Source organism: Marmota flaviventris, chromosome 9 (assembly GCF_047511675.1).
Source record: "Marmota flaviventris isolate mMarFla1 chromosome 9, mMarFla1.hap1, whole genome shotgun sequence".
NCBI lineage: Eukaryota > Metazoa > Chordata > Mammalia > Rodentia > Sciuridae > Marmota > Marmota flaviventris.
In genome coordinates this window covers 32,331,879-32,358,429 of record NC_092506.1, presented here as the reverse complement: position 1 = coordinate 32,358,429, position 26,551 = coordinate 32,331,879, and the positions used below count along the sequence as shown (strand labels likewise).

General features: G+C 36.2%; 1 protein-coding gene across 1 annotated transcript in view; it reads right to left on the bottom strand.

Annotated features, from left to right (window-relative positions):
• Positions 1-26,551, bottom strand: part of Ccdc73 (coiled-coil domain containing 73) — a 128,125-nt gene that overhangs the window by 82,783 nt on the left and 18,791 nt on the right. The window contains exon 2 of the mRNA XM_071616315.1: positions 17,869-17,940. Coding sequence (XP_071472416.1) covers positions 17,869-17,940 — 72 coding nt within the window. The remainder of the gene's footprint in view (positions 1-17,868; positions 17,941-26,551) is intronic.

The window sequence follows — 26,551 nt, the reverse complement described above, 5'->3', positions numbered from 1 at the left end:
GAGCCAGGAGGATCTCAAATTTTAAATCAGCCTGGGCAACTTAACAAGACCCTATCTCAAAAAAAAAAATAAAAAGGGCTGAGGGTGTTGTTTAGTTGGTAGAGTGTCCAAGATCAATCTCCAGACCAGAAAAAAAAAAAAAAAAAAAAAGGAAATATATCAAGTAGGCAAATCAATGATATTGTTTTGGGAGGAAATCAATTTCTCACTTTATCCTCAAACTTACAAAGAGATATTTCTCTAAATATTAAAGATTTATAGGAGTTACTCATATAATGGGCATTTCTGATCTCTGATATTCACCCTATTCCATCTTGTAAATGTTACCTTTGAACCCCCAAATGAGAAATATTATTTTCTCCTTTATGATACCACATCTTACTTTTACACGTTATTCACATATATGTGTGTATACATATATGAATACATTCATATATATGTATATGATATTTTACATACAACAAAACTAAGGATTTTAATGGAAAACAGGTTTTTAAAATTTATTATTCTAATTTGTTATACATGACAGCAGAATGCATTTCAATTCATAGTACACATATAGAGCATAATTTTTCATGTCTCTGATTATACACAAAGTAGAGTCACACCATTCATGTCTTCATATATGTACCTAGGGTAATGATGCCCATCTCATTCCATCATCTTTCCCACTCCCATGCCCACTCCCTTCTCCTCCCTCCCCTTTGCCCTATCTAAAGTTCCTCCATTCCTCCCATGCTCCCCACTCAACCCCCATTATGGATCAGCAATCACATTAGAGAAAACATTCGGCCTTTGGTTTTTTGGGGACTGGCTTACTTCTCCAACTCTATCCATTTACCTGTAATTGCCATGATTTTATTCTCTTTTAATGCTGAGTAATATTCCATTGTGTATATAGCCCACGATTTCTTTTTCCATTTGTTTAGCTATTGTGAATTGTGCTGCTATAAGCATTGATGTGGCTGTGTCCCTGTGGTATGCTGTTTTTACGTCCTTTGGGTATAGAGTGAAGAGTGGGATACCTGGGTCAAAAGGTATTTTCATTCCCAGTTTTCTGAATCTCCATTCTACTTTCCATATTGGCTGCACCATTTTGTAGTTCCACCAGCAATGTATAAGTGTGCCTTTTTCCCCCATATCCTCGCCAACAGTTATTGTTGTTTATATTCTTAATAGCTGGCATTCTGATTGGAATGAGATGAAATCTTAGAGTAGTTTTGATTTGCATTTCTCTAATTGTTAGAGAAATGTTGAACATTCTTTCATATATTTGTTGATTGACTGTATATCACCTTCTGAGAAGTGTCTGCTTAGTTCCTTGGCTCATTTGTTGATTAGGTTATTTGTTTGTTTGTTTGTTTTTTTTTTTTTTTTTGGTGTTTAGCTTTTTGAGTTCTTTATATACCCTACAGATTAGTGCTCTATTTGATGTGCAAGTGGTAAAAATTTGCTCCCAAGCTGTAGGCTCTCTATTCACCTCACAGATTATTTCTTTTGCTGAGAAGAAGCTTTTTCATTTGAATCCATCACATTTATTAATTCTTGATTTTAATTCTTGTGCTATAGGAGTCTTATTAAGGAAGTAGGGGATTAATCCCACATGATGAAGATTTGGGCCTACTTTTTCTTCTACTAGATGCAGGGTCTCTGGTTTAATTCCTAAGTCCTTAATCCATTTTGAGTTTTGTGCAGAGGGAGAGATAGGGGTTTAATTTCATTTTTGTTGCATACGGATTTCCAGTTTTCCCAGCACCACTTTTGAAGAGACTATCTTTTCTCCAATGTATATTTTTGGTGCCTTTGTCTAATAAAATGTAATTATGTGGGTTAGTCTCTATGTCCTCTATTCTTTCTGTACCATTGGTCTACTATGGCTCTGTAGTATAGTTTAAGATCTGGTATAGTGATTTCACCTGCTTCACTCTTCTTGATAAAAATTGCTTTAGCTATTCTGGGTCTCTTATTTTTCCAGATGAATGTCATGACTGCTTTTTCTATTTCTATGAGGAATGTCATTGGGATTTTGAGTGGAATTACATTAAATCTGTATAATGCTTTTGGTAGTATCATCATTTTGACAATATTAATTCTGCCTATCCAAGAACAAGGGAGATCTTTCCATCTTGTAAGGTCTTCTTTAATTTCTTTATTTAGCATTCTGTAGTTTCCATTATAGAGGTCTTGCACCTCTTTTGTTAGGTTAAGTCCTAATTTTTTTGAGGCTATTATAAATGGGGAAGTTTTACTTGTTTTCCTTTCAGAGGATTTATCACTGATATACAGAAATGCCTTTGATTTATGAGTATTGGTTTTATATCCTACTACTTTGCTGAATTCATTTACTAGTTCTACAAGTTTTCTGGTGGAATTTTTTGGGTCTTCTAAGTATAGAATAATATCTTCGGCAAATAGTGCTAGTTTGAGCTCTTCTTTTCCTGTTTCCTTTTGATTTCTTTCATCTGTCTAATTGTTCCAGCCAGTGTTTTAAGAACTATGTTAAACAGAAGTGGTAAAAGAGTGCATCCCTGTCTTGTTCCAGTTTTTAGAGGGAATGCTTTCAATTTTTCTCCATTTAGAATGATGTTGGCCTGGGACTTAGCATAGATAGCTTTAAAATGTTGACACATGTTCCTGTTATCCCTAGTTTTTCTAGTGTTTTGAACTTGAAGGGGTGCTGTATTTTGTTGAGTACTTTTTCTGCATCTATTGAGATGATCATATGATTCTTATCTTTTAAGTCTATTGATGTGATGAATTACATTTATTGATTGCCATATGTTGAAATAAACTTGCATCCCTGTGGTGAATCCCACTTGATCGTGGTACACTATCTTTTTTGATAAGTTTTTGTATTTGATTTTCCAGAATTTTACTGAGAATTTTTGCATCTATGTTCATTAGAGATATTGGTCTGAAGTTTTCTTTCTTTGATGTGTCTTTGCCTGGTTTTGGAATCAGGGTGATACTGGCCTCACAGAATGAGTTTGGAAGTACTCCCTCTTTTTCTATTTCATGAAATAATTTGAAGAGTATTGGCATTAGTTCTTATTTAAAGGTCTTATAGAACTCCATTGTGTATCCATCTGGTCCTGGCTTTTCTTAGGCTTCTGATGGCATCTTCTGTTTCATTGCTTGAAATTGATCTGTTTAACTTGTGTATATCATCCTGATTCAGATTGGGCAAATCATATAACTTTAGAAATTTGTCACTACCCTTGATATTTTCTATTTTATTGGGTAATGGTTTTCAAAATAATTTCTAATAGTCTTCTGTATTTTTGTAGTGTCTGTCATGATATTTCCTTTTTCATCATCGATGTTAGTAATCTGAGTTTTCTCTCTCCTTCTCTTCATTAGCATGGCTAAGGGTCTGTCGATTTTATTTATTTTTTCAAAGAACCAACTTTTTATTTTGTCAATTTTTTTCAATTGCTTCTTTTGTTTCAATTTCATTGATTTTTCCTGTCTTATTCTACTTTTGGTGTTGATTTGTCATTCTTTTTCTAGGGCTTTGAGATGTAATGTTAAGTTTCTTATTTGTTGACTTTTTCTTTTAGGAATGAACTCCAATAAATTTTCCTTTTAGTAATGCTTTCATAGTGTCCCAGAAATTTCAATATGTTGTATCTGTGTTCTCATTTACCTCTAAGAATTTTTTTAATCTCCTCCTTGATGTCTTTTGCAACCCATTGTCCATTCAGTAGCATATCCAGGTGTTGAAGTAGCATTTATTTATTTATTATTTCATTTATTTATTTCTAATTTCATTCCATTATGATTTGATAAAATGCAAGGTAGTATCTCTACTTTTTTATATTTGCTAAGAGTTGCTTTGTGGCATAGTATATGGTTTATTTTCAAGAAGGATCTATGTGCTGCTGAGAAGAAAGGGTATTTGTTCACTGAAGGATGAAATATTCTATATATGTCAGTTAAGTCTAAGTTATTGTTTTGTTTTTTCTTCTTTTTTATTAATTTTTTATTTACATCTGACAGCCGAATGCATTACAATTCTTATTACACATATAGAGCACAATTTTTCATATCTCTGGTTGTATACAAAATATATTCACACCAATTCGTGTCGTTATGCATGTACTTTGGATAATAATGTCCATCACATTCCACCATCATTTCTAACTCCATACCCTCTCCCTTCCTCTCCCTCCCTTCTGCCCTAATTAAATTCTATAGTTTCTTTGTTCAGCTTTTGTTTGGATGGTCTATCCAGTGGTGAAAGAGGTAGTTAAAGTCACCCAGAATTACTGTGTTGTATATATTTGACCCTTGAACTTGAGAAGAGTTTGCTTGATGAATGTAGACACTCCATTGTTTGGGGCATATATACTTATAATTATTATGTCTTGTTGATATATGGTTCCTTAAGCATTATGTAATATCCTTCTTTATCCCTTTTGATTAACTTTGGCTTGAAGTCTACTTTATTTGATCTAAGAATGGAAACCCCTGCTTGTTTCCACAGACCATGTGAGTGGTATGTTTTTTCCCCAACCTTTCACCTTCAGTCTGCAGATGTCTTTTCCTATGAGATGAGTCTCTTGAAGGCAGCATATTGTTGGGTCTTTTTTTTAAAACCATCTGCCAGTCTATGTTTTTTGATTGGTGAGTTTAGGCCATTAACATTCAGGGTTATTATTGAGACATGATTTATATTCCCAGTCATTTTTGTCTATTTTTGGTAATTTAACTTGACTTGGTTTCTCCTTTTATTGGTTTTTCCTTTAGTGTAAAACTTCCCTTTGCTGATTTTCATTGTTGTTTTTCATTTCCTCTTTGTGGATTTGCTGAGGATATTCTGTAGTGCAGGCTTTCAAGTTGTAAATTCTTTTAATTTTGTTTTTCTTGGAAGGTTTTTATTTCATCATTAAATCTAAAGCTTAATTTTGCTGAATATAAGATTCTTGGTTGGCACCCATTTTCTTTCAGAGCTTAATATATGCTGTTCTAGGATCTTCTAACCTTCAGGGTCTGTGTTGAAAAATCTGCATATACCCTAATTGGTTTCCCCCCTATGTAATCTGATTCCTTTCTTGTGCGGCTTTTGAAATTCTCTCCTTATTCTGTATGCTAAGCATTTTCAGGATAATGTGCCTTGGTGTGGATATCTGTTGTGAAATTGTACATTTGGTGTCCTGTAAGCCTTTTGTATTTAGTTTTCCAATCCTTTATTCATGTTTGGAAAATTTTCTGATATTATTTCATTGACTAGATTGTTCATTCCTTTGGTTTGGAACTCTATGCCCACCTCTAACCCAATTATTCTTAAGTTCTGCCTTTTTATGTTATTCCATAATTCTTGAATGTTCTGCTCATGGTTTCTTACCATCTTTACTGTGTAGTCAACATTCTTTTCAAGATTATATATTTTGTCTTCATTTTCTGAGATTCTGTCTTCCAAGTGATCTAATCTGTTGGTGATGCTATTGAGTTTTTAATTTGGTTTATTGTTTCTTTCATTTCAAGGATTTCTGTTTGTTTGTTTGTTTGTTTGTTTTCAGAACCTCTATCTCCTTATTGAAATAATCTTTTGCTTCCTATATTTGCTTATGTAGCTCTTTGTTGAAATAACCTTTTTCTGCCTGTATTTGCTCTTTTATATCATCCTTTAATTCACAGAACATTTTAATTATGTACATCCTGAACTCCTTCTCTGTCATTTCTTTTGTTGTGCTGCCCATGGATTCTAATCATGTAGTACCTTGGTTTGTTTGGGGCACTCTCTACCCTTGTTTTTTCATGTTGTTCCTGTGTCTTCCCTTTAGGCACTGTGGATCCGAGGTGTTACAGTTTTTACCCTATAGGCTTATAGTGTCCCTGCAGGATTCAAATACCTCCCCTTTAAGGGGGAAAATAATATTAACAGACCCCAATACAAACAATATACAGCCTTAAACCAATTAGCTGATATTAAGATGTTTATGGTTTTGTCACAATATGCAGAAATGGAGAGTTCAATTATTATCCACAATATAAACAGTAGGTTTGCAAAAGTGTCTACAGTTTCTGATGGTGGACAAAGAGAGAACCAGAGGTGGTGTAGGATGAGATATTAAGGAGGTAGGAGGTGAGGATATAGAGTTATTAAATCTTAGGAAGCCTGAAAGAGGTATCTAAAGAAGTTAGGTAGCAGCAGAAGAAAAGAGAGAAAGTGATTTGGGGGAGACCAGTGGGAATACAAGAGAGATTACAAAAAAAAAACATAAAAATTAAGAAAAATAAAAATGTAAAAATAGGAGATAAAAGAATATACAACACAACTGTAATATACTATTCAGACATCCCAGACCTCAGTAGCTTAATTCATGAAAAATACTTTGTTTCACAAATGTTGGAGATGTGAGGGTAGAAGAAGAGAGAGAGTGAAAAGAAGGGAGAAAAAAATCTCAAAGGGGCTGAGGTCATGGCTCACTGATAGAGCACTTGCCTAGAATGTGAGAGGCACAGGGTTAAATCTCAGCACCACATATAAATAAAGATTCAATGACAACTAAAAAAAAAATCTCAAAGGAAAATATAAGGATTGATTTTGTTGGAGTTCATTATCTTTCCTACTTCCCTTCTCATCCAATAGGTGGAGTTGTCTGCTGTTTGCTGGTATCTCCACCCTTAGGATGGTGAAAGTTATTAGGGTAGGAGGATTGGTCTTGGGGGCAGAGCTCCTAGGGAGGTGGGATATAGCACTTACAGGTCCCACTGGGAGATTGCACTCCAAGGATATCCTTTGGGGTGTGTTAGTATGATGTGGGTGCCTGATCTTATATCCTTATATCACCTGTAGACCTCACAATCCTTGGTCTCTAATCTGTATATCTCACTCATTCCCCCATTCCTACTTCCCAATCAGGTACCTCTCTCTCCAGAGGTCTTGTGGTCTGTGCTCTGGGGGCTGTGCACCTGTGAGGAGAGCTGTTTTGTATTGGGCAGTTCAGGCCAGGTTTTGCTATGGACCTGCCCTGTAACTGCAAGCATGGTTCTGGGTTAGTAGCTATGGGGGAGAGGGAGGAAGTGGGGACTATAGGTACTTTGATATTGCTTCTAGGCCCCAAGCTGAGAGTTGCCCCAACTAAAGATAGATATAAAGGTGTCCCAAGATGGAGGCTGCTTTCAGAGATGGGGTGTCAGGTGGGGTTAGGTTGGGTGGTGGCATTGGGTGGTGTGTTCAGAGATGCAGCTCTGTGGTGAGCAGTGTTGTGGCTGGCGGCTATCTCTAGTCCCTATCCTATGTCTCCAGGTGAAAGCTACCACCTGTAGGGGACTATGGAAGTGATTTCAGTGTCCCAAGATGAAGGCAACTAGGGGAGCTTCACACTGGTAGATGAGGTCCACAAGGGAGTGGCAGCTGGAGGTCTCACGTGTAGACAGTGGCTGGGTATCCTGTGTGGGAGAAGCAGTGGGATTCCTGCATGGGTGTAGCTGTTGGGGGTTCTCTAGTAACTTGCAGAGAAACAGTATTCCCACTACTTGAATCTTAGTCACAAAACAACACAAAATCCATCCTCCTTCTAGCCTGCCATCTTGGATTACCAGAAAACAGGTTTTAAATGTTTTTATGTCTTAATGGAGAAAAAAATTCAAATACGCTAACGTAGTGATATAAAACAAATTGCCTGGCAAACTTTCTTTCAAGAAATATTTTGATAATTAGTGAATTACTAGAGAAAATCTCTCTCTTAGCTCTTTCTTATAAATGTTGCCGATAGAGAAAATGTGTTTTTAAAAAAAGAAGAAGAAGAAGTAGTAGTAGTAGTCGTAGTAGTAGTCTGCTGCTCTTCTTCTGCTATCCAAAGGCAAAATGACAATCTAGTCTCTTGAGCAATGACTGTGGTACAAACTGATCTATTAGAAACCCTCCCTAAATTGAAGTTTAATCTCATTTGTGAATAGGTCATTTTTTTAAAGAAAAATGGGAAAAATATCAGACAGGACACAGCACAGCAGTCTCAGCTGACCTATCTTATGACTCCTTACCAGAATTAAAATCCGTCCAGATGACAGAACTTTCAGCAAAAGCTTGCCAAAAGTCAAGAGGTAAGTGAGTTAACATTAACAGCAGTTATGCCTTTGGAGAAGCCCATGCTTTTGGACAGAATTAGGGTTTCCAACCTCAGTAGGAATCCCAATTTCAAATGGTCAACAATTTTCAGTGTTGTAATGCTTCTTGAGGAGGTGGCTATTGTAAATCTACAATTTCAAATAGCTAAAAAGAAAAAAAAATCAAAAGAATAGCAATACTTCAAACTATCTGAAAATTGTATAAAATTTAAATTTCAGTGCCAGAAATAGTGTTATTGGAATACAGACTCATTTATTCTTTTTTTTTTTTTTTTTTTTGGAGCCTGGGCAGGGTACCAGGGATTGAACTCAGGAACACTCAACCACTGAGCCACATCCCCAGCCCAATTTTGTATTTTATATTAGAGACAGGGTCTCACTGAGTTGCTTAGCGCCTTGCTGTGGCTGATGCTGGCTTTAAACTCATGATCCGCTTGTCTCAGCCTCCAGTGCTGCTGGGATTACAGGTATGTGCCACCACGCCCGGCTAACACATTCATTCTTTTAAATACAGAACATGGCTGCTTTCACACTGTAACAACAGAGTTAAGTGGCTATGAAAGAGATCACAGGGTCCACAAAACCTGAAATATCTACCATATGCTCTTTACAGAAAAAGCTTGCTGACACCGAATTCAGATAATCAGATTGCAATGCCTAGTTTTGCAGGGTTTTGTTCTTTATTTTCCCAAATGTTTTATTTCCTCTTTGGTAACAATTTAAAACCTTAAATAAGTAAACATATTATTTCTTAATCATGATATTTCCAAAGTCCTTATCATTAATATTACTCTCTATTCTTGGCCACTCTGTGATATGAGTCTAATAACAGACTGAAATTTGTTTGTGATTGGGGATGTCCTTTGTCCTCTTGCTTTTACTTGGATATTCTTGGCTGCTGGCTTAGTAAAATCTACATAGTCTAATAATAATTTTTTCTCACCATTTTTCCATATTGGTATATTCAAATGTGTGACTTCTAGAGTCTTAAATACTATTGTACAGACACTGTCCTATCAAAAGATCACTCAAGAAAAGAGGGAAAATGTACAAATATACATAATATAAACAACTACTATAACATGGAGTAACACAGAGCATGGATGTCAGGTGGGTTCCCTGTCTTAAAAATTCAAAGAATGAAATCTATGGACACAAGGGTAAAAGTAAAGGAACAGGATTTATTAGAGCAATATAAAGAAAGAAAGCAGAATTCCCAAAGAGGGAGGGGTGCCAAGAGAGGGATGCCAATGGATGTCTGTTGTCTAGGGAATTTTAAGGGCTTGATCTGTCCATGTAGGTGATTGGTGGAATATAGGATTCATAAAGGGGGCCAATCAACTATTTTGCCTTCTTCAGCAAATATGGAGAATTTGACAGATTCATTACAGAAGTATAAGAAAACTGTTGGTTTTGAATATTGATCTTGTATCCTGCTACTTTGCTGAATTTGTTTATCAGATGTAGAGGTCTTTTGGAGTTTTTCAAGTTTTCTAGGTATAGAATCATGTCATCAGCAATGGAGATAGTTTGACTTCTTTTCCTATTTGTATCCCTTTAATTTCCTTCTCTTGACTGGTTGCTAGAGTTTCAAAAACTATACTGAATAGGAGTGGTGAGAGTAAACATCCTTATCTTGTTCCTGATTAGAGGAAATGCTTTCAATTTTTATCTATTCAGTATAATGCTGACTTTTGTTTAACATACATAGTCTTTATGATGTTAAGTTCCTTCTATTCACAGTTTCTCCAGTGTTTTTAACATGACTAGATGCTAAATTTTTGTCAAAGGACTTTTCTGCATCTATTGAGATGATCATATGATTTTTGTCCTTGATTCTGTTTATGCAATGAATTACATTTATTGACTTATTAATTTAAACTAACCATACATCCCTGGGATGGTTCCAACTTGGTCATGCTATATAATCTTTTTTATGTGGTTTGCTAATACTTGATTAAGAATTTTTGCATCTTGTTCATGAGAGGTATTGGTAGTTCTCCTTCTTTGATGTCTCTTTTTCTAATTTTAGTGTCAGGGTAATACTGGCTTCATAGAATTAGTTTAGGAGTGTTCCCTTCCTTCTTAATGAAATATTTTGAGGAGGGCTGCAGTTAGTTCTTCTTTAAAGGTCTGTTATAACTCAGCTGAGAATACATCTGGTCATGGACTCTGCTTTGTTGGAAGGCTTTTAATTACTGCTTTGATCTCATTGCTTGAAATTGGTCTGTTTCCATTTTCTATATCAATATGGGTAGGTCATATGTGTCTAGAAATTTGTCGATATATTCTAGCTTTTCTAATTTGTTAAAACTTAAGTTTTCAAAATAGTCTGTAATAATCCTCTGGATTTCAGAAGTGTCTGTGGTGATATCTCCTTTTTCATCTCCAGTTTTGTTGATTTGGGTCTTCTCTCTCATTCTTTTGGTTAGTTTTGCTAGGGGGCTATCAATCTTGTTTATCATTCCTAAAACCAACTTTTGGTACACTGATTCTTTGTATTGCTTTTTTATTCTCCATTTTATTAAGCTTTGATCTTAAAATTATTCCATCTTCTACTGGTTTTGGAAATAGTTTTTTCTTGTTTGCTAGGGCCTTGAGATGGAGCATTAAATTGTTTATTTGCTTATTTGGGGTCTTTTTGAGGTTTTTTATTTTTTATTTTATTTTATTTTTTTAAATATTTATTTATTTTTTAGTTTTTGGCGGACACAACATCTTTGTTTGTATGTGGTGCTGAGGATCGAACCCGGGCCGCACGCATGCCAGGCGAGCGCGCTACCGCTTGAGCCACATCCCCAGCCCGAGGTTTTTTATTTTAATGTGGGAATTTAATGCTATAAACTTACCTCTCCCTACCATCTTCAGAGTGTCCCAGAGGTTTTGGTATATTATATCACTGTTCTCAATTTTAGAAATTTTAAAATTTCTCTTCTCATTTCTTTGATGAGCCATTCATCATTTAAAAGAGTACTGTTCAATCTCCATGTGTTTTTGTGGTTTATATATGTTTTCTTGATGTTGATTTCTAATTTTGATCCATTATAATCTAATAAGATACAAGGAATATTAATTTTTTTATATTTGCTAAGACTTGCTTTGTATCCTAAAATATGGTTTATTTTGGAAAAGACTTCATGAGCTGCTAAGGAGAAAGCATACTCAGCTGTTGTTGGGAGAAATATTCTCCCCAAAATATATGTTTATTAGGTCCATTTGACTTATAGTATCATTTAGGTCAAAAGGTCTTTATTGATATCATTTGTGGATGTACCACAAGTTAAACATTGAGTTTAACTAAAGCAATACTTTTGAAAGTGAAACAATGAAAAAAATTTTTTCAGTTTTTTTTCTTTTTAACAAATGTTCTGGGTCAGTTTACCACCTGGGGAACAAAGGTGTTAAAATATAGCTGTGCTGAACTGAGCCACTTATCTGTACTACATAGTACTTGAAATCAATCCTAAAGTCAAGATATAAAACCCTTTTGAGAGACAAGACCCAATGTGTTTTATAGCTACCTCACTTAGAGGTACTTTTCTTTCCCAAAACAATCAAAACTTAATTTAAAATTTGACTATACATAGGTTTTATTCCTCCTTCTATCTTCAGTTCAAAATACTAGTATCATTGGTAATAAGGTTTATATCTTGTCTGATCTGGATGATGTGGTCCAGGAAGTGGGGTTTGAGAAGGCAGACACTGAATTCATGAAGGAGGAGGTGGCTCTCTTTGTGCTGGGCATATACCAGGACTCATTTCCTCTAGTTCTGCAAATGGAGGGCTCAGAGTTCCTTGATCTTCAGTAAACTGGAGTAAAGGATTAGAATTATAATGGTGAGGAGGGGTGCAGTTACATGTTGGACACAATGTTGAGGTGGGGGAGTGTCTGGAGGAGGATAATTTCATATATGTTGGCATCTAGGCAATGATATATGCGGGGACAGGGGGTTATTGGTGGTGGAGCAGAGGTCACTGGTGAAGGTAGAGCCTGGCTAAATACCAAATGAGGAGTACCTGTAGCCTGGGGAAGATGTGGCACTGGATGGCTTATTGGTGGTTCAGGAGGTAGAAGTGGTAAGTAATGTTGCTGTGGAGGCATAATATGGTGAGGATGTGTTTTAGTCAAGTTTTTCACTGCTGTGGCTTAAAAGACCTGACAAGAACAATTTTAGAGGAGGAAAAGTTTTGGGGGTGTCTCACAGTCTCAGAGGCCTCTGTCCATAGACAGCCAGCTCCATTTGTCAGGGTTTAGGATAAGGCAGGACAGTATGGCAGAATGTGGTACAGAGAAGCAGTTGATCAGTAAGTAGAGAGAGAAATTCCACTTGCCAAATACAAAATATATACCCCATATATGTAATTTTGTATAACAATGAGGGACTCCCTCCATTACCATGCAATTTCCCTTTTCTCTCCCTTTCCATCCCACCTCATGTATCTGTTTAATGTTAATCTTTTCTTCCTGCTCTTCCTCCCTGCTCTGTTCTTAGTTGCTCTCATTATATCAAAGAAGACATTTGGTATTTGTTTTTTAGGGATTGGCTAGCTTCACTAAGCATAATCTGCTCTAGTGCCATCCATTTCCCTGCAAATTCTATGATTTTGTCATTTTTTAGTGCTGCGTAATACTCCATGGTGTATAAATGCCACATTTTTTTTATCCATTCATCTATTGAAGGGCATCTGGGTTGGTTCCACAGTCTAGCAATTGTGAATTGTGCTGCTATGAACATCGATGTAGCAGTATCCCTGTAGTACGCTCTTTTAAGGTCTTCAGGGAATAGTCCAAGAAGGGCAATAGCTGGGTCAAATGGTGGTTCCATTCCCAGCTTTCCCAGGAATCTCCATACTGCTTTCCAGATTGGCCGCACCAGTTTGCAGTCCCACCAGCAATGTACAAGAGTACCCTTTTCCCCACATCCTCTCCAGCACTTGTTGTTGTTTGACTTCATAATGGCTGCCAATCTTACTGGAGTGAGATGGTATCTTAGGGTGGTTTTGATTTGCATTTCTCTGACTGCTAGAGATGGTGAGCATTTTTTCATGTACTTGTTGATTGATTGTATGTCCTCCTCTGAGAAGTGTCTGTTCAGGTCTTTGGCCCATTTGTTGATTGGGTTATTTGTTTTCTTATTGTTTAATTTTTTGAGTTCTTTGTATACTCTGGATATTAGGGCTCTATCTGAAGTGTGAGGAGTAAAAATTTGTTCCCATGATGTAGGCTCCCTATTTACCTCTTTTATTGTTTCTCTTGCTGAGAGAAAACTTTTCAGTTTAAGTAAGTCCCATTTGTTGATTCTTGTTATCAACTTTTGTGCTATGGGTGTCCTAGGGGAATGGGAAAATAAAACAAGGAGAGAAATGAATTACAGTGGATGGGGTAGAGAGAGAAGATGGGAGGGGAGGGAGGGGGGATAGTAGAGGATAGGAAAGGTAGCAGAATACAACAGTTACTAATAGGGCATTATGTAAAAATGTGGATGTGTAACCAATGTGATTCTGCAATCTGTATTTGGGGTAAAATTGGGAGTTCATAACCAACTTGAATCTAATGTATGAAATATGATATGTCAATAGTAGCTCTACAATGTTTTGAACAACCAATAAAAAAAAGAATCTGTTTAAAATTCAAATTTTTAATAGTGACCAATAAAAAGTCCTATTTGTGAAAAAAATATATATATAAAAAGGGGCCGTGGGGCTGGGGCTGGGGCTGGGGCTCATCGGGGGAGTATTCGCTTAGCATGCGTGAGGCTCTGGGTTTGATGCTCAGCACCACATTAAAAAAACAATAAAATAAAAAAATATATATACCCCAAAGGCATGCTCCCAATGACCCATGTCCTCCGCCACACTCTACCACTTCAATTACCAGTTAATCCCTATCAGAGGATTAATTCACAGATTGGGTTAAGGCTCTCATAACCCAATCATTGCTTCTCTAAACCTTCTTGCATTTTTTCACACATGAGCTAATGGGAGACACCCCACATCCAAACCATAACAGGATGCCATACCTCTGGTTGACCCTGGATAGTCAGGATGATAGTGAGCAGGTACTATGGCAGGAGGTGGTGGTTCTATAGCATCTGAATTTGAGTCATCCTGAATAGGGACAGTTATTAAAATGTTGTGTTTTCTTATTGAAATGCAAAAGATTTTCTTACTGACTGAATGAGGTGGAGGTATAAGTTCCAAAAAAGGTATCCAGGAAAATCTTTGATGCTTTCCCAACACTTTGTTCCTTTTACAGTCATACCATTCTTCTTAATCAAATTATAATTATAATTAAATCCTTGCTGATCATCAGATGGAGCCTTTAAGGCACCCTGTTTATAGTCCTTTGTGTTTGAGATACAAGTTTGACTTTTTTCCCTTGTTTGGAGATAATTCAAATATAGGAATTCATCTGCAAACATCAAGACCATCCAATGATTCAGAACTATTAGTACTTTGAAACTCATTGTCAGTGTGATTCACGATTCAGCTCTCACTGTGGGTTTTTCTAAGCCATCTTTTTGAAATCTTTCTCTGATTTTGCTGGAGGAGTGGATTCCAAGGGTGAGTCTCTATGGTGTAGACTTGTAGTATACCAGATGCTTCCCAGCCCCTCTCAGAAAAGGGGAAAACAAGCAATAGCAAACACAGTAGTGATCAACATCAGCATTAGAATAACTGTCCTCTGATGCTTTCTACGGGATATACACCATTAATTACCAAAAGAAATGGTGGGGTTACTATTTAATAACAGCAAAAACAACAAATAACTGTGAACTAGATCTAGTATTAAAGTACAGAGCAGGTATCAACTATGCCCTCCCCGGTACTAACAACTGCAACAACATGAAAACTGAGGGTAGTAATTATATAAACTAAATTGTTCTTAAATATAGCAAAATTACAGTTAATTAAGAGAAAAGAAAATAGTACATGAAGGTAAAATAAAGTTTAAAATATTCAAAAGATACAAAGAGATACAACAGGGACAGGTAACAAGTAATGGCTATAAAAAAGGGGGAGTAAAAAATAAAAGAAAAAGAATAAATAACAAGATAAAGAATTAGCTAATTTGGCTATTGAAGGGGAAAGAGAGGAGAGAAGGAGTAATATGAAAAAAAAGGGCCAAAACAAAAAGTCAATCCAAAACACATAAACAAACAAAAATAAAACCCCTACTCCTCTAAAGTCAAAACAAGTCAAAATAACAAATAGTTGAGAAAAGAAAAAGTTTTAAGATTTTTTTTTTAAAAGAAAAGCTCAGGCTAGGGCTGTAGCTCAGTGGCAGAGCATTTGCCTAGCATGTGCAAAGCACTGGGTTCAATCCTTAGCACCATATAAAATAAAATAAAGGCATTCTGTCCATTTACAACTACAAAAAAAATCTAAAAAATCTGGGGGTGTAACTCAGCGACAGAGCACTTGCCTAGCAGGTGTAAGGCCCTGGGTCTGAGAGGAGGAGGAAAAGGAGAAGGAGGAGGAAGAGGAAGAAGAGGAGAAATGTGGAGAGTAGATGAGCCCCCAGTCATCAGCTGGTCATCAGCTGATCCTATAGCATCAGCAAAAGCCAAGCCTGGGAAACATTCCTGGGTGCGGCAGAATGTTCCTACCATGTTAATAGTAAGATAGCTGCAAAAAATGAAGCTCTGTAACTTTTTAGTACACAAAGAGCCTCTGACAACTCACAAGCCTTGAACAATTCACAATGCCCCTATAGTTTAACTTTCTGATGAGACCCTATACAATAAACTTGTGGAGCTAGTTCTGGGTCACTGTTCCTCCATCAAAGAGAAGTGTCTCACCCGGCCCCAGCTTTGCTTAAAAATGTCTTTGTGTTTTCTTTGTGTTTTTCTTCATCTCCAGTCACCCCTACTCAAGATTCCTTTATGGATGCTGCATGGGTCACAGCAAAGAAAGAAGGAAAAAAAGATAAAAATGAAGAGAAAAAAATGAACATATATATGTATGTGTGTTCATGAGCCAAACAACACAGCAAGAACACATATACCCACACATACACACATTTACACTCACATTTGATAGAAAAATGAAGGAAAAATTTTAAAATATGTAAATTTTTAAAGTGAAATAAAATAAATCTTAATGAAAAGTGGAGGGATTTTCACCACTGAGGTGGTCAAACTTATTGACAAGAATAATTTTGATATGCGTATGCCATACTGGGACAAAAAGAGTCCCAACTTTTGTCTCTAACTCTATGATTCTGATATTGAGATCTGGTTCATTTCCTGTGTACCCACCTCCCCTGGAAGCAGTATGAATTCTCACTGCTTGAATCCCTAGCTATGGAACAACTGGAAATTGCACCCCTCCTCTATTCTACCGTCTTTGTCTAATACTATTTATTGAATAATCTATTCATCCTTATTGACTTGAAAGCCATCTTTATCATTCACTAAATTATTTTATGTATCTATATTTATGTATACTATTAGTTCCACTGAATAAGTATTCACATTAATAACCAAGCTATTTTAATTATTATAGCTTTATAACATGCTTATAAAGTATGTGTAAGGCCCTGGGTCTCTTCTTTTTCAAAACTTTCCCAGTCATTCTCGTATGTTTATTTCTACATAAACCTTAGAATCAACATGTTCAGGAAACTTAAGCTCCCTGAACATGCTGTTGGTATTTTAAATTGGATGGTATTAAACCACTGGTTAAATTAGGAATTCTGATGATTTTTATACTGTTGATTCTTCCTATACAAAAACAAGATAAAGCCAGGTGTGGGCTGGGGTTGTGGCACAACAATAGATTGTTCGCCTAATACATGTGAGGCCCTGGATTCGATCCTCAGCACCACATATAAATAAATAAAATAAAGGTACTGTGTCCACCTACAACTACAAAAAAAGTATTAAAAAAAAGTCAGGTGTGATGGCTCACGCCTATAACAGTCCCAGATACTCAGAAGGCTGGGGTAGTAGGGTCATTTGAGCCCAGGAGTTTAAGACCAGCTTGGAAATACAGTGAGAACCTCCAATTTCAAAACAAACAAAACAAAAATAAAAATCAGAAACAAGATATAACTTTACATTTTGAAATGTACTTTGAGCTTTGATTTGTACTTAGTATTTACCTGTGCTTTCTAGCCACATTCAGGCCTATTACAAACCTGTCTCTCATTTAATCTGACTCTGATTTTTCTTTGATATTCTGATATAATCTTGAGTCTGTCTAGTCTCACAATTTGAATAATTTTTAGTTAGTTTTAATCTCTATCATCTGAATTATGATTCTGATATATTAACTGTAAGTTCCTGTTTCAATTCTGCCAAGTGAAAAGGAGAAGTATCATCATCATCAAGCTTTCACTTTTTTAGCTTTAAGATTACATGGAGGGAAAGGCACAAGAAGCACTATCATAAAGCTAGAGAGAAAAACCAGAGCTGATGTTATTTTTGTCTATTTGGTTACATTATGTAAAAACATCCCAGGGAAAATATGGCACTAGTTCCAAAGTTTCACTGATTTCAAAATACTCTTATTCTCCTATAGTATGTTTCTCAAGTGTAAAATAATATATAGAAATTTTCAGTTATCCTCAATGTTATAATACCAAAAACCTAAACAAAAATTTTATCCTATTTTCTGGAAGTCCATTTGTCACCAACAGTTTTACTTGGAATTTTCTTGAGATTTTGTTTCAAATAATGTACTACCCCTGAATATGTTTAGGAAATTTAAAAATTAATTCTGCAATACAGATTAGAATACATTTTAAACAGATGTTAAAAATGCTAATCTGAGGGGGGAAATACTCACCTTTTGCCATTTAAGTTCTTGTGTCTCCACAATAATTTTACCAATCTGCTCTTCATATTTAGTTTCTGCTTCCTAAGTAAAAAAGAAAATGTTATGAAAATTAGAACTTTCAGACATTTAATTTTACCTCTTTTCAGAGAAACAGAAATGGTATCCTCTCACACAATTAGAACAGAGTTGGACAAATTCCAAATTATTTGAACAAATCCATCAGCAAATTGAGGTCGCAGATCAATCAAATAACCCAAAATCTGAGCAGAGACAGGTACCTGCAGGGAGGAGCACAATCCCAGCATTTGCTTATCTGGGAAACAAGCCACTGAGCACTGGTAAGAAAAGTTAGCTAAAAGTCCTTAATAAATTTCTAACTGCAGAATGTGGGCTACTGTAAGAATATAAATCCCGTGACGGCCTTTGAAATAGGGAGGCTGTACCTTCTGATAGGCTTTTCTTGAAGAAACCCACTAGGGTGTTACAGGGAAGACTAGGAAGAATCCTGAGAAAGCTTTTCCCTGTGATAATGATTATGGAGGAGAAGAGCAGTCACAAGCTATCTTTCCTATTTCCTCTACACACCAAATTTCTTGATCACAAGGACAAGGGGAAGAGAAATGAAAACTACACCCAAGTAAACAAATGGAAAACATGTGCAGTTAACAAAGAGAACAAACAGTCACTACTGAAAACTACTTAGATAGGCCTGCCTTCCTTATCTCCTTTAAGAAATGAAAGCCTTAATCTACAAGGGGAAGGCCAATAAAGATCATAACCTCAGAGCACCTGTGGAAACCCACTGCAGTTAGGAGGACTGAGAAAACAACATCTGTATCACTAGAGGGGCATAAATGCATGCTAAAGGAAGGATCAGAACACTTGTGAAGGCTTCATTCTGAAAATCATATTACCTAAGAGTGAGGCTTACTGAGAATATAAAAAAAGTCCCCTTCCTCCCACCTGTTGCCACCCACCACCACACTAATAAGTATTAATTTAAAAACATTCAGATGGGGTAGCTGCAATGACAGATTCTCTCTAAACGGAAAACCAAAAGTCAAATGGAGACATACAAAGCCAAGTAGGAAGCAGTCATTTAGAAACACCTTCTGTTTTTTTTTTCAAAATAACGTAATACTCTTGAATTAATCTACATCATAAACATAAGACATCTCTAGAGAAATCCGAAACTTCTAATGAAAATCTCAACTGCCTGGTTGACTGTTGAAGATGTGCCTCAACAAACACATAGAGCCCTTATGCAAAGACTAGGTGGGTTTTTATTGTTGTTTTATTTTCCTTTTGGCGCTAGGTGTTTAGGAAATCTCTGTCACATCATTACCTGATCATGAAACTAACAGAACAGCAATTTTACTGGCCACACACAAAGACTACAGACTTTACCAATAGTTCAGAAAAGTCACCAAACAAAACATAAGCCGGGCTGGGGCTGTAGCTCAGTGGCAGAGCACTTGCCTATCATTCAATCCTCAGCAGCACATAAAAAAATAAATAAATAAAGGTGTGTGTTCATCTACAACTCTCTCTCTCTCTCTCTCTCTCTCTCTCTCTCTATATATATATATATATATATATATATATATATATATAAATCAAAATTCTAGAAAGGGGGAAGAATTGTTTTTCAGAGTTGATGCATATCTAAAACATAGTTTTCAACAGAAAATCACTAAACATGCAAAGAACTTATATGACCCACACACGGGGAAAAAAGTTAACAGAACCTCCCCACAAGGAAGACAAGTCATTGGACTTACTACCCAAAGACTTTAAACCAACTATTCTAAATATGCTCAAAGAACTAACAGAAACCATGTACTAAAATACTAAAGTCATATCATCTCACTCCAGTCAGAATGGCAGCTATTATGCATATAAACAACAATAAGTGTTGCTGAGGATGTGGGGAAAAAGGTACACTCATACATTGCTGGTGGGACTGCAAATTGGTAGAGCCAATATGGAAAGCAATATGGAGATTCCTTGGAAATCTGGGAATAAAACCACCATTTGACCCAGTTATCCCTCCCTCTCCTCGGTCTATACCCAAAGGACTTAAAAACAGCATACTCCAGGGACACAACCACATCAATGTTTATAGCAGCACAATTCATAATAGCTAAACAGTGGAGCCAACCTAGATGCCCCTCAGTGAATGAAAGGATAAAAAATGTGTGGCATATATACAAGATGGAATTTTACTCAGCAATAAAAGGGAATGAAATCATGGCATTTGCAGGTAAATGGATGACATTGGAGAAGATAATGCTAAGTGAAGTTAGCCAATCTCAAAAAAGCAAATGCCAAGTGTTTCCTCTGATATAAGGAGGCTGATTCATAGTGGGGTAGGGAGGAGGAGCATGGGAGGAATAGATAGGGCAGAGGGGTGGGAGGGAAAGGGAGGGGGTAGGGGGTTAGCAAGGATGGTGGAATATGATAGACATCATTATCCAAAGTACAAAGACATGAATTGGTGTCAACATATATATTTTTTTTAGAGAGAGAGAGAGAGAGAGAATTTTTTAATATTTATTTTTTAGTTTTTGGTGGACACAACATCTTTATTTTATTTTTATGTGGTGCTGAGGATGGAACCTAGTGCCCCGCGCATGCCAGGTGAGCACGCTACCGCTTGAGTCACATCCCCAGCCACAACATACTTTATATACAAACAGAGATATGAAAAATTGTGCTGTATATGTGTAATAAGAATTGTAATGCATTCCGCTGTCATTTATTTTTTTAAAATCAATGAAAAAAAGAAGGTAACAGAATGCTAAAAAGAAGTTTATACTAATAAATTTGACAACTCACAGAAATAGACCAATATTTCAAAAACCACCACTTACATGGAATTTCAAGACAATCAAAACTGAGTGTGAAAAAATTATCAAAAGAATGATTGCCTCTTGGGGATAGGAAGTGGAATTTGCCTAAGAAGAGGCATGGGGGAACTTTCTGGGTTTATGGAACATACCTTTTTTTTTTTTTTTTTCTAATACGAAGCCATATTTTATTCCATTTCAGACCCTTAGAAACAATTTAGTAACTTGTTCTTGAAATACATAATACAACAGAACCAGCAATGAACTTGTTTTATTTAATTTGTTTTTATTTATACATGACAGTAGAACATATTTGACATATCATACTTTTTTTTTTCTTTATTTTATTTTATTTTTTTTTGTGTGGTGCTGGGGATCTAACCCAGGGTCTTGTGCATGGGAGGCGAGCACTCTTCCTTTTTTTTTTTTTTCTTTAATTTTTATTGTTGGTTGTTCAAAATGTTACATAGTTCTTGACAAATCATATTTCACACTTTGATTCAAGTGGGTTACAAACTCCCATTTTTACCCCGTATAGAGATTGCAGCATCACATCGGTTACACATATTGCTATACTAGTGTCTGTTGTATTCTGCTGCCTTTCCTATCCTCTACTATCCCCCATCCCCTCCCCTCCCATCTTCTCTCTCTACCCCATCTACTGTAATTCATTTCTCCCCCTTGTTTTTTTTTCCCCTTTCCCCTCACTTCCTCTTGTATGTAATTTTGTATAACCATGAGGGTCTCCTTCCATTTCCATGCAATTTCCCTTCTCTTTCCTTTTCCCTCCCACCTCTCACCCCTGTTTAATGTTAATCTTCTTCTCATTCTCTTCCTCCCAACTCTGTTCTTAGTTACTCTCCTTATATCAAAGAAAACATTTGGCATTTGTTTTTTAGGGATTGGCTAGCTTCACTTAGCATAATCTGCTCTAATGCCATCCATTTCCCTGCAAATTCTATGATTTTGTCATTTTTTAATGCAGAGTAATACTCCATTGTGTATTAATGCCACATTTTTTTAATCCATTCGTCTATTGAAGGGCATCTAGGTTGGTTCCACAGTCTTGCTATTGTGAATTGTGCTGCTATGAACATCGATGTAGCAGTGTCCCTGTAGCATGCTCTTTTTAGGTCTTTAGGGAATAGACCGAGAAGGGGAATAGCTGGGTCAAATGGTGGCTCCATTCCCAGCTTTCCAAGAAATCTCCATACTGCTTTCCAAATTGGCTGCACCAATTTGCAGTCCCACCAGCAATGTACAAGTGTACCCTTTTCCCCACATCCTCGCCAGCACTTTTTGTTGTTTGACTTCATAATGGCTGCCAATCTTACTGGAGTGAGATGGTATCTTAGGGTGGTTTTGATTTGCATTTCTCTGACTGCTAGAGATGGTGAGCATTTTTTCATGTACTTGTTGATTGATTGTATGTCCTCCTCTGAGAAGTGTCTGTTCAGGTCCTTGGCCCATTTGTTGATTGGGTTATTTGTTATCTTATTGTCTAATTTTTTGAGTTCTTTGTATACTCTGGATATTAGGGCTCTATCTGAAGTGTGAGGAGTAAAGATTTGTTCCCAGGATGTAGGCTCCCTATTTACCTCTCTTATTGTGTCTTTTGCTGAGAAAAAACTTTTTAGTTTGAGTAAGTCCCATTTGTTGATTCTAGTTATTAACTCTTGTGCTATGGGTGTCCTGTTGAGGAATTTGGAGCCCAACCCCACAGTATGTAGATCGTAGCCAACTTTTTCTTCTATCAGACGGCGTGTCTCTGATTTGATATCAAGCTCCTTGATCCATTTTGAGTTAACTTTTGTGCATGGCGAGAGAAAGGGATTCAGTTTCATTTTGTTGCATATGGATTTCCAGTTTTCCCAGCACCATTTGTTGAAGATGCTATCCTTCCTCCATTTCATGCTTTTGGCCCCTTTATCAAATATAAGATAGTTGTAGTTTTGTGGATTGGTTTCTGTGTCCTCTATTCTGTACCATTGGTCCACCCGCCTGTTTTGGTACCAGTACCATGCTGTTTTTGTTACTATTGCTCTGTAGTATAGTTTGAGGTCTGGTATCGCTATACCGCCTGATTCACACTTAGAGTTGCTTTTGCTATTCTGGGTCTTTTATTTTTCCATATGAATTTCATAATTGCTTTATCTATTTCTACAAGAAATGCTGTTGGGATTTTGATTGGCATTGCATTAAACCTATAGAGAACTTTTGGTAATATCGCCATTTTGATGATGTTAGTTCTGCCTATCCATGAACAGGGTATATTTTTCCATCTTCTAAGATCTTCTTCTATTTCTCTCTTTAGGGTTCTGTAGTTTTCATTGTATAAGTCTTTCACCTCTTTTGTTAGTTTGATTCCCAAGTATTTTTTTTTTTTTTTTTGAGGATATTATGAATGGAGTGGTTGTCCTCATTTCCATTTCAGAGGATTTGTCGCTGATATACAGGAATGCCTTTGATTTATGCGTGTTGATTTTATAGCCTGCCACTTTGCTGAATTCATTTATTAGCTCTAATAGTTTCTTTGTATACCCTTTTGGGTCTGCTAGGTATAGAATCATGTCATCTGCAAATAGTGATAATTTAAGTTCTTCTTTTCCTATTTTTATGCCTTTAATTTCTTTCGTCTGTCTAATTGCTCTGGCCAGTGTTTCGAGAACTATGTTGAACAGAAGTGGTGAGAGAGGGCATCCCTGTCTTGTTCCAGATTTTAGAGGGAATGCCTTCAATTTTTCTCCATTCAGAATGATGCTAGCCTGAGGCTTAGCATAGATTGCTTTTACAATATTGAGGTATGTTCCTGTTATCCCTAGTTTTTCTAGAGTTTTGAACATAAAGGGATGCTGTACTTTGTCGAATGCATTTTCTGCATCTATCGAGATGATCATTTGGTTCTTATTTTTAAGTCTATTGATGTGGTGAATAACATTTATTGACTTCCGTATATTGAACCAGCCTTGCATCCCAGGGATGAATCCTACTTGGTCATGGTGTACAATTTTTTTGATATGTTTTTATATCCGATTCACCAGAATTTTATTGAGGATTTATGCATCTAGGTTCATTAGAGATATTGGTCTGTAGTTTTCTTTCTTTGAAGTGTCTTTGTCTGGTTTAGGAATCAGGGTGATGTTGGCCTCGTAGAATGAATTTGGAAGTTCTCCCTCTTTTTCTATTTCAAAATAGCTTGAAAAGTATTGGTATTAGTTCCTCTTTAAAGGTTTTGTAAAACTCTGCTGTATACCCATCTGGTCCTGGGCTTTTCTTAGTTGGTAGTCTTTTGATGGTTTCTTCTATTTCCTCAATTGATATTTGTCTGTTTAGGTTGTCTATATCCTCCTGACTCAATCTGGGCAGATCATATGACTTAAGAAATTTATCTATGCCTTCACTGTCTTCTAATTTATTGGAGTATAAGGATTCAAAATAATTTTTGATTATCTTCTGTATTTCTGAAGTGTCTGTTGTGATATTGCCTTTTTCATCCCGTATGCTAGTAATTTGAGTTCTCTCTCTTCTTCTCTTCGCTAGCATGGCTAAGGGTCTGTCGATTTTGTTTATTTTTTCAAAGAACCAACTTTTAGTTTTGTCAATTTTTTCAATTGTTTCTTTTGTTTCGATTTCATTAATTTCAGCTCTGATTTTAATTATTTCTTGCCTTCTACTTCTTTTGCTGTTGTTTTGCTCTTCTTTTTCTAGGATTTTGAGATGAAGTATGAGATCATTTATTTGTTGGTTTTTTCTTTTTTTAAGGAGTGAACTCCAAGCAATGAATGTTCCTCTTAGAACTGCTTTCAATGTGTCCCATAGATTCCGATATGTTGTGTCTGTGTTTTCATTTATCTCTAAGAATTTTTTAATTTCCTCCTTGATGTCTTCTATAACCCATTGATCATTCAGTAACCTATTGTTCATTCTCCAAGTGATGTATGCTTTTTCCTTCCTTCTTTTATCGTTGATTTTCAGTTTCATTCCATTATGATCAGATAGGATGCATGGTATTATCTCTACTCCTTTATATTGTCTAAGAGTTGCCCTGTGACATAATATATGATCTATTTTTGAGAAGGATCCATGTGCTGCTGAGAAAAAAGTGTAACTGCTTGATGTTGGGTGGTATATTCTATATATGTCAATTAAGTCTAGGTTATTAATTGTGTTATTGAGTTCTATAGTTTCCTTATTCAACTTTTGTTTGGAAGATCTGTCCAGTGGCGAGAGAGGTGTGTTGAAGTCTCCCATGATTATTGTATGGTGGTCTATTAGACTCTTGAACTTGAGAAGAGTTTGTTTGATGAACATCCTGCTCCATTGTTTGGGGCATATATATTTATGATTGTTATGTCTTGTTGGTGTATGGTTCCCTTAAGCAGTATGTAGTGTCCCTCTTTATCCCTTTTGATTAACTTTGGCTTGAAATCTATTTTATTTGATATGAGTATGGACACTCCTGCTTGTTTCCGAAGCCCATATGAGTGATATGATTTTTCCCAACCTTTCATCTTCAGTCTATGTATGTCTTTTCCTATCAAATGCATCTCCTGTAGGCAGCATATTGTTGGGTCTTGTTTTGTGATCCATTCTACTAGCCTGTGTCTCTTAATTGGTGAGTTTAAGCCATTAACATTTAGGGTTATTATTGAGATATGGGTTGTTCTTCCAGCCATATTTGTTTATTTATGTTACTAAACATGATTTGTTTTCCTCTTTGACTATTTTCTCCCCTTTACTGTACTACCTCCCACTGTTGGTTTTCATTGTTATTTTCCATTTCCTCTTCCTCTAATGTTTTGCCGAGGATTTTTTGGAGAGATGGTTTTCTAGCTGCAAATTCTTTTAACTTTTGTTTATCGTGGAAGGTTTTAATTTCATCTTCCATCCTGAAGCTTAATTTTGCTGGATACACAATTCTTGGTTGGAACCCATTTTCTTTCAGTGTTTGAAATATGTTATTCCAGGATCTTCTAGCTTTCAGAGTCTGTGTTGAAAGATCAGCTGTTATCCTGATTGGTTTACCCCTAAATGTAATCTGCTTCTTTTCTCTTGTAGCTTTTAAAATTCTCTCCTTATTCTGTATATTGGGCATCTTCATTATAATGTGTCTAGGTGTGGATCTCTTATGATTTTGCACATTCGGTGTCCTGTAGGCTTCTAGGATTTGGGATTCTGTCTCATTCTTCAAGTCTGGGAAGTTTTCTTGTATTATTTCATTGAATAGATTGCTCATTCCTTTGGTTTGGACCTCTATACCTTCCTGTATCCCAATGACTCTTAAGTTTGGTCTCTTTATGTTATCCCATATTTCTTGGATGTTCTGCTCATGGTTTCTTAACAGTCTTGCTGAGCTGTCTATGCCCTTTTCAAGTTGAAATACTTTGTCTTCATTGTCCGATGTTCTATCTTCTAAGTGTTCTACTCTGCTGGTAGTATTCTCAATTGAGTTTTTAAGTTGGTTTATTGCTTCCTGCATTTCTAGAATTTCTGTTTGTTTGTTTTTTTATAACCTCTATCTCCCTGTATAGTTGATCTTTTGCTTCTTGGATTTGTTTATGTAATTCATTGTTGAAGTGATCTTTCATTGTCTGATTTTGCTGTCTGATGTCTTCCTTGAGACTCCAGATCATCTGAAGCATGTATATCCTGAATTCTTTATCTGACATTCCGTCTGCTGCAGATATTACCTCTTCTAACGTTGAGTTGACCTGCATTGCTGTGGTCCTTTCTTTCCTTGTCTCTTCATACTGTTCGCATTTCTTTCTGCTTGGTGAAACTGTTGTGTTATTGAATTTTCCCCCTATATATTTATATTGCTCTTGTATAGTTGCAAAGTCTCC